The sequence below is a fragment of the Ostrea edulis genome, chromosome 8 (genome assembly GCF_947568905.1).
Source record: "Ostrea edulis chromosome 8, xbOstEdul1.1, whole genome shotgun sequence".
Taxonomy (NCBI): Eukaryota; Metazoa; Mollusca; class Bivalvia; order Ostreida; family Ostreidae; genus Ostrea; species Ostrea edulis.
The window spans coordinates 51,276,228-51,286,221 of record NC_079171.1 but is presented as its reverse complement, the minus strand read 5'-3'; the positions used below and the strand labels follow the sequence as shown (position 1 = coordinate 51,286,221).

Below are 9,994 nucleotides of genomic sequence, written 5' to 3'. Positions count from 1 at the left end.
TGTTAACTATATCTCATCAAATAACTATGCCAGTGAAACATTGCTGTTATGGAAATTGTATTAGTGACTCTAGATATATCGGTAAACGACCAGAAATGAATGGTGTCTTCTTTCTACCGTTCCCGAAACCAAAAACACAGTTCGAAAAGTGCCAACGATGGGTTCGGCTTTGTGGGCGAAAATATTTTGGCGTGGAAAATATAACCAAGGACACCTATATTTGTTGTAAGCATTTTGTGGGAGAGAAGGGGCCTACTACATCTCACCCAGATCCCTTGCCAGCCGCAGCTACGGAATTTGAACGGAAAAGATTACCCAGTAAACGCAAGAGGAAGGCTCCTTCAGAAAGAAAGAATGAAACACCTGTTACTAAAAGTAGAAAAAGACTTATTTATGAGGAACCCGAGGAAGACTTGACTCAGGAAGCAGACTTAAATGAAGGCATCGAGTCTAATCACCAGGAATTTGGAACATTTGACCATATTTATTCAAAAAAGAAACCAGAGACAGGGGAATATATTACAGAGCCAGAGTCTGAAGAAACTGCAACTTCAATCTTATAGATGCCTGAAGCTGATGTTTATATAGGTAATATTTCAAATATTTCAGTACTTTTTCAGTAGATTATAGCAACATTTTTACATATACATATATATATTTTTTCAAAATATGAAATCCATGTACCCCTCCTTTTGCATATATAAACCCTAATTTATTTTCTCAAACCTGTTATTGAATCGCACTGTTATTTTTCTTGCCTTACTTGCTAATAAGTTATAACTGTACGGTGTAGATACATGTATATATGAAATGGGTTTTAAATGAACCTGTAATATTCTATTTCATTGTACATTCTTTTTTCTTTTTACCATGTTTACAGACCTTACAGAAGATGTTACAGTAGAGGTGACATCTTACTGTGATTCACAGACTCAAACTGACGATAATGCTATGGTTACCAGTGTCGATACAAAAGAAATAGAAGTGCAGACAAAAATTTGTTTGGATAACTTATGTGAATTTACAACTGAAGATTTCCAGAAACACACCAATATCACAAGAAAGTTATTTATGAAATCAGTGCTCAAAGATGACGAATCTTGTAAATTCTACACAGGTACAGTATTTTCATGTACATGAACTAACAATTTTGGAAATGAAATAACATTTGAAACCTGTTCTGCTTTTGAAGTACATTTACATTGTAAGATTCTTATTTCTGAAAATTGGTATTGTTTTGTTTTTCATTGGTTTGATTCTTTAAGTCTGAAGAGAAAATCATCGCATAATAGCATTATTAATTTGAAACATTGTGAGACCATTTCATTGAATGACATGTGCATTAATAATATTTTTTAATACATTTTATTCTCTTATCATAATTGGATCTACTGGTATTTTATATGAAAAAGGAAAATACATTAACGAATATGTTTTAATACACTCTGATATCATGAAATAATTTTTTTTAGGACTGACAATAGCAATGCTCATTTATGTGTTCACATGGCTGCAAAAGAAGGCAGAAAAACTCAACTACTGGAGAGGTCAAGACACAACAGAATCTAAAACTGTAAGACTATTAAAAGAAATTTAACTTGATAGAATAAAATAAATTTAAATAAAAAATATTTAAAAGAATTGAGACTTGGAATATTTGCACTGATAAGTCTTGATAAAAAAAAAGGTATATTGATTCTCATCTTAATCCAATAAATGAGATCGAAATTACATAAATAAGGCTATAGTCTATTATAATATTTTCTACAATAATAAATTCCCTGTTAATTTACATTGTTTTGCTGCTAGCTACTATTCAATTATTCATTCAACAATCGCTTTATCCATTGAACAAAAATATTTTTCAAAATGAAGGTTATCGGCCATTGGAATGAAATTTTCAGCACGACCACTTTGAAATATTTTGTCTTGCATAACACTAAACCTGTTGAATCTGTCCATAACCTTTTTTTTTCCAGAACATTAAAGTTGGACCGAAGAGGAAACTAACAACTAAGGAGGAATTTATCATAACACTTGTTAGACTGAGAAGAGGCTTTGATGTGGAAGTAATAAGTGATTTATTTGGAGTGCACCCATCTCAAATAAGTAGAATTTTCACAACTTGGATCAATTTTTTGTACGCAGAATTGAAGTTTCTTATTTCATGGCCATCCCGAGAACAAATTGCTTCCAATATTCCAAAGGCATTCAAACATTTTCCAACGACAAGATCAATTATAGACTGCACAGAGTTCTTTGTACAAAAGCCAAGTCTGCCCTCTTCTCAGCGTGTAACATGGTCTCAGTACAAACATCACAACACTTTTAAAGCACTAATTTCAATTTCACCTACTGGAACTTTCACCTTTATTTCCAAATTATTCACAGGAAGTATTTCAGATCGTCGCATTGTTGAAGAGAGTGGCTTTTTGGAGAAAATAGAGCACGGTGATGACATTATGGCTGACAGGGGTTTTTTAATACGTGATATGTTAGCCAGACGATCTGCCACTTTAAACATACCACCGTTTTCTATGGGAAAGCAGTTGAGTAGTCGTGCCGTAACAAAGACACGCAGAATTGCAAGTGCTCGCATTCATGTGGAGCGTGCAATAGGCAGGTCAAAAACATTCAAAATTTTGCAAGGAGTTATGCCTCTTAAACTGCATGTATTGTTTGATCAAATAGTAGGTGTGTGTGGAGTGTTATGTAATTTAGATACACAACTAGTGAAGTAAAGTTAATAAATTAAGAAATGCAAATTTACCAATAAAGTTTCATCTTTTTATTGTGACATCATCATATATTTGTATGGTTACAGATACATTGTAAATGCAATATCCATTTAATGAGTTTACATCATTAAGAGTCAATGTAATATGAAATAAATGTTGTTTTATAAGCTCCTAAAGATTAAACAATAATTGCAAACTTTTATGAATAAATGTTAATTCAGTTCAGATATTCAAACATTAACAAATCATTTTGACATAATAATGGACAATTAGCCAGCAACTGGATTACACTCATTATTTGTACTCTTCAAAAGATCACGGAAAATATGTGGAACCACATAAGCACTATGAAATCTATTAAGTTTATTCACCATATCGCAGAAATATTCCTCATCAAATCTTGCTGTAGAAATGTGAATACCTTTGTTTGTGTAAATAATTAAGTCACATTCAGTGTAATTATATAGACCGAGTTGTCCCTGGATTTGTGCATAATAAGGACAGGCTTTACTTACTTCCCATTCATTGGTTAGTTTATTAAAGGTACAGTTTTTTAGAATCGCAACCTCTTTTGCATTGCTGTCTCGAAGCGAATAAGGACATTTTATTTCCACTAATCTGTTTATATGCTGGGATTTACATTTACAAACAGCTACACCATCCGAACTACATCCTAAAACCGGATACTTTTCACTGAGTTAAAGTCCAACCTCTGTTACTTTTAATGACCTACAGTTATGAATTTTTTTAATAATTCTGCTGTAAAAAATCCTAGCAATGGGCTCTTTTTTTTTCGACCCCATCTCAACGCAGGTGGTAACATAGCATCGTCTATGCGGCTTTCTCCCATTATTTTTTTTCATGAAAGTGACAGATGGCGGTCGATTCTTTTCTACATATTTGCACGCTTCACCAAAATTAGAAGCTGTTAATAGACCTTTCCTGAGAAGGTGCCACACATTATTACTAGACTGTCCTTCTGTTTTATCCAAGACACAAGAAACATCATTTTCTGATATGTTAAGTGGGCCACAGAATTCTGTTACCTTCTCATCAAAATTTGTAATTGAAATATCATTTTCCTCAACGAATGCTTTGGCTTTATTCACAATAGAAATTTTCTCTACATGGATATCCATGCCGTTATCCTTTGTTTGTCCACACCGGTCTTCTGGATCAATCAAAATGTCAAGACATTGTGCATTTTTGGAAATCTGAAAAATACAATGCAATATGGAAATATATACATATTATATGAAAATGAATAATGATTACAAGTTTTAAGACAGTTCGGTTAAGTACAGTTTTCAGTTTTAACATATTTTGGTGTTTAATACATGACATCAAAACAGTGTTGAAACCAGCAGGATTGAAAATAGAACTTTTTTTTATTCAATGACATTTTCATAATAATAAATATTGTGTAAAGTTGAGAAATATATACACTGTGTGTATATATATATATATGAATAACACATACCGGTATAAAAAATATAATGCCTTCTTATAGAAGAAGAAGAAATATGATTTCAGAACATATATTTATTTATTTTCTCAGTATTATAAATGTGCACATATGCTACATGTATGTACGTATTATGACTTATATACAGTACACGTTTGACCGAAAATGATTGTGTTGCCAGTGTATAATTTTTTTTCTGTCAGTTTTTCTTGTATATGGAGTGATGTATGCCTTACACTTACCCTAAATATTTTCAATTTTTTTTTATAACATTTAAAAAACAAAGTCAGATATTCATATACTTTTTTTTAAATACTTCTTGAATTTTCAGACCAAATTCCCTCTTCTCATCATCTGTTATGGGAGTGCGGTGTTGTTTGTTCCTTGGGTCAAATAGGTCACTGTGTGGTTTTGTGGCATTTTCAACATTTAAACGATGGTATTTAGCTTTGACAGTACTCAGGTTGCGTACAGGAACAGGTATGTCATGATGGCGAGGTCTTTTGGCCCACTGGTTTTCTCCGTCAGTGCAGGACTTAATCTCAAAAGCCTCCAGCTCATAAAGGGCTGCAGCTAGATGTCTGCAAGCTCCGTCAGCCCTGAAATAAATGCATATTTTGACTAGGAATTCAAACAAGTAACATTTAACTTTAATTCAACCCATTTCATAGACAAATTATGAATATTTGCATTTCTTTTTGGTGAAAATATTGGAGGCTGTAACTAAAGTAACATACTGAGATGAAAAAGTATGAACACATATTTTTTTCTTTCATTTTGAACATTTACATTGTAGTGATGGAGATATAGCAGTATTTTTTATTTGCAAATTACACCAAAAAGTGTCAAGTAAATACACACATGTAGAACAGTAGGACAATGTTGAATGCCTTGTGGAGACCTCTAGATTTGTAAATTCTCTGCTTTTTCTCATGGATGGAGTGCTGTCTCTCTGACACTTACCCCATATCTTTTCATTTTTATGTAAAATGTACCAATAACAAACATATGAATACACATGTATTGGGACATTTTTATAAAAGACGTATTAGACATTTCTCTGTCTTGTACCCAAAAGGAATGAAATATGGGGGGATAGATTCTACAAATATTTGCTTAGGGGGAGGGGATAGGCCCTGCAAATAATTCTGATCCGTCTTCCTTGTCCAGGGCAAAGCACAAATCATAGAAGTTTTTATTCAGGTAGGTTTTGTCTCTTTGGGTTGGTTTCACCTCAGCCTTGAATAAGCACACCTCGCTTGTTTCAGATACGGCATTAAACATTAACTTCTCAACATCCCCATCATAAAAAAAGTCTATAATATTCAAAGGACTTGAATCCCTTCAGCTTCCTCTTGTCGTAGTCGGACTTGTTAAAAATCATGTAGTTGAAAACGTCAATAAGTCCAAACTCTGGCATATAGGTAAAGTCTGACGTGTATCCTTCCAGTTCTAACGGATTCTTGTCAGGGAGTCCCGCTTTCGCCAACTTTTCCTTGATATTCTTTAAAACAGAATCTTGCTGGAAATCAGGATCTACCGGCAAATTTAACCTTTCAACTGCCAAAGCAATCTCCTTCAAAGCGACCTTGTTGTATCCCGACACCGTCACATCTCTTGACTTCAGGTATTTTTGTAGCTCAGGTAAACGAAAGCTATTTATGTTGTCACACGCATCCATATCGATCGATAACAGGTAAATTTATCATGTGTATTGAAACGATAGTTTGTCCGGTGGAACTCTTTTGTGTTTCAAGGGAAACAATTTTTTCCCGCTATTATACGAAATATTCAGACCGATGTCGGATACTGGCAAACGGACTATTACTTCGGAGGAAAGCTTTGACACTGTTCTTTCTCATTTGGCGACATCTCAAGTGTTCTCTTACGGGTACTACTAGAGAAAGTGTGACCTTAAATATACAATAAAATGCGTGTACGTACATGTAAGAAATACATTATCAAAGTAATGTTGCTATCTTGGCCCATATGCATGTATACATGAACCCTATATGGTAAGTATATTAATTGTAATAACACCAATTTATAAACCAGGGACATGTACATGTTATTATACATACTTGTTGTCTGGGTTGCCATAGAGGAATTTGATGAATCAAGTGAGGCAGCTTTTGGGACATGCTTTGTTGGAATCGCATCCCGATTAAGTGAGACTTTCTTGGGTTTAATGCCCATGTGTTCAATTTCAAAACGTTGTCTAAATGGGAAGCAATCTATGGCAAAATGATCAGAACATAACACCGAAAACTCGGTTGGACCGGACCACGCTCTCCTTCTCAATTTTACAAAATCGCTCCACTTTTTGCGTACGACCGGGTCTTTGGGAAATGTGTGTAACGACACAGAATCAGCATTAGTATTTCCACAGTTTGCCGCAACACATCTAATCCCGGTCCCTTTACTTTTGCCTCCTCGATCTCCGCGTGGCATGTTTACATGTGCACTTTCACTTCAGAGCTGTTCAAGATGTGACGTCACACGCCGGAAACGACCGAAACTTCACGAATAATGTACGAAACGATACAGGTAAACACACCTGAGCCGTTATCTTCGCTTGCAGGGAAGATATTCCGAATGAAGACAAACGTGAGATATTTGTGACGATAGAGACTTGAGGTAAAGCTGTAAACAAGTTGTTAATTGACAGGATCCTCTTTTTCCTTCTGTTTCGTTCCATAGAAAACAACTGGCATTGCCATCTTTTACGCTGTACACAGACAAATTGTAACAGCATAATGTTCTTTTGTAATAACCTTTACTTACAAGGAAACATGGAACTTGTAAAACCGCTTCCATATCAAAGGTAGCCGTATGATAACTTTCTTTTTCCTTAGAGAATTGTTGGTCTAATTCCTTTTCTGCTCTGGTACGAAATTTACGCGGAATGTGTATATCAAATGGTTCTTGCTGTTCATTGGAAATAGTGTCTGCTTCACGCGCTTGTTGACACGCATTGCATGTTTGGCATTGATCTTTTTTTTTTTTTTGGAACATGAAACGATAGATTGTACTTACTATTGAAAATATTTCTGTACTTGGCATGGGAGACACATTTTGTTTTCAAGGATTTACATTGTTCCTTGTAGAGTAAATACATTTTGCTTATATTTAAGTCGCAACCAAGAAAAGAAATTGTGTTGTATCCTTTCTAGTGTAGTGGGCCTCTACAACTGGAAATGATTCAATGTGTTTCCTCGCAAACTGAATGGTTTCTTTCGGTGTTTTGTTTTGTGGGGAATGTCTCCCTCGTTTATCTCTTTCCTTGAATATGCCGGCAATTTTGCCTCATTGCAGACTCCACAAGTTTTTCTCCAGGAACGAGTGTTTTTAGGAAAAAAAAAAGATTTGCAAACTCGAACTTTAGATCCTTCAATTTCAAAGTAAAATTCCCTTGAACATTTTTTTCTTCTATATTTTGAATCAACAGAGATTCTGGCAGGACTCTTTTGTATGACTTGACTACACAGAAAACCCTGTTGTTGTCGTTCATAGAAAGAAAGAGGAAAAAGAATGAAACATCTCTCCTCTATGCTTTTTATATACCTTCAAAGGGCGCGCTTGATTTGTCTACACCGGTGTACACCCTGTGTAGTCTTTGGAGATGAACACCTAATATATGCTGCATTTAACACCTTGTTTAACCCATTTCTATCTTTGGCAGCCTGCAGGTAATATACACATATATTTGTGCTTTATTATTTTCCTAGTATTAAAATTTCATTTGGTTCTTTCGTTTAATATACACATTTTTTTATTTTCTTAGTGCTGAGAGACTAACAAGAGTACGAGTGAGTTTATATATAGAGACAATACTTCCTGGGTATGATAACACAACCTTTAGAAGAATGTTTAGACTTCAAGGATCTTAGTTGATGCAATTTTACAAGAAATTGGAGGTCAACTTGCATACGAAGATCCCCTTAGAGGAAGACCTCCTCTTTCCCCAGAAATACAGCTTTTGATCAAACTTTGGTATCTTGGCAATCAATCATTCCTTGCAAGATATTATTTTATTCATTTATAAAGCGCAACATTACATATATTTTCTATGTGCATAATAAATATTAACTCAACAAGTCAAGAAATATACTATTGTTATGATTGTAGTCTTGGTGCCATTGGACTAATATCGGCTGAGATTCTTTGGACTGACTCTGCCAATGAACCTTCGTGCATTGAAATTCAGTCAACTTGAGCCCGTACTAGTAATATGAAATTTCCAAGCGTGAACGTAACTTTAGACAATGTGCTGCCTCAGACTACAGCCAAGTTAACCAATCAACATAAAGTTTCCATCCTTTACTGTTGACATGATGGTAAAAAGCTGTATCAAATGAAATAGGTCTTAATCAAAGTGTCGTGTACATCTACACAGCAGAATAAAGGTGAGAACGGGCTTCCATAGAATTACTTTTGGCGCGAGGGTCTCTTTACATGTAACATTATAGATATTGTACAAATAATAAATGAAACATCAATCCAAAATTTTCTAGATAACTTACATGCACAAGTAGAAATGATCACAACTACAACTCTGATTCATCACTGTTTAAACAGCTAATGTACGAAAGATAAATTGTTAGCGATACAAAAATACACGAAAATATGAGTATGTGGTCAGCCGCAGATATATAACAAAATAAGAAAAACTTACCAAGCCGCAAACCATGCGCTTAATATCTAAACCGAAAACAGAAAAGTTCCAAAATATGCTAGGTATGGAAGCCGGGACGGAACAGACAAAATTTATGTTGGTAAGGTAAATTAAGGTTTTTAAAGTTCGTGTAGGCAGTGCGTCCCTAGCACATGCACATCTTGGCACATCTATGAAAATCCAGGATGCTGAATGATGCAGGAGATCTTTCGTTCTGATGAATACTTTTTGCTGTTGAATTTCACAATAACATGCAAGGTGAAGATAGCGAACAGTGATCAATCTCATAACTCCTACAAGCAATACAAAATAGATAGTTGGGCAAACACGGACCCCTGGACACACCAGAGGTGGGATCAGGTGCCTAGGAGGAGTAAGCATCCCCTGTTGACCGGTCACACCCGCCGTGAGCCCCATATCCTGATCAGGTAAACGGAGTTATCCGCAGTCAAAATCAGTGTGCCAAGAAGAATATCTCCCTCTGTGAAGACATTAGTACACAGTATCCACAAATACACCTGCAAATCATACAGTTATACACAAATTCTGTGGTTATGCAAATCTAAATATATATCTTTATTAACGGTATTTAGTAGTTATGTTACTGTTAGTATGGACGTAACTGTCACAAATCGGAAGCCAATAAACGATATATATTAGGAAATATACGGCTTGGATACGCGACTATCCGCTTGTCATTTAGATATATATACGTAAGCAGTTAAAAACAGATAAAGATACGAATTTTTTGTACTCGTTTATTTAGAATGTATCACTTTTTGAAAACTAATAGTTTTGGAGTAGAAAAAATTTTAAGCAGGCTATATCAAAGTCTATTTCAATATACCAATCGGTATTGCCCAGTCTCGGCCGATCTTCGTCGCTTCCCCCAAGCGAGGAATCTTGCGCGTTTTCATTCGATTCAGAAGCCTCAGGTTCAAACTGTTAAAGTGCCTTATCAATAACGAATATGAATAAATATATTTTTAAACATTTCATAAGTATTATTCCAAATTAAAAGCAAACAACGCGATGTTAATGATTCTTGCGGAGGCAAACACTTTTGGATGATCTCCGTACAATTCCTAATATTTCAGTTGTTGATCGAAAATTTCT

General features: G+C 34.9%; 1 protein-coding gene across 1 annotated transcript; it reads left to right on the top strand.

Moving 5' to 3' along the window:
* The first annotated feature begins 563 nt into the window (after positions 1-563).
* Positions 564-2,741, top strand: LOC125663333 (uncharacterized). Its single transcript, XM_048895626.2, has 4 exons — positions 564-588; positions 881-1,117; positions 1,473-1,573; positions 1,980-2,741. Exons 1-4 carry the CDS (start codon positions 564-566, stop codon positions 2,739-2,741), a joined length of 1,125 nt encoding a protein of 374 aa, XP_048751583.2.
* The last annotated feature ends 7,253 nt before the right edge of the window (positions 2,742-9,994 follow it).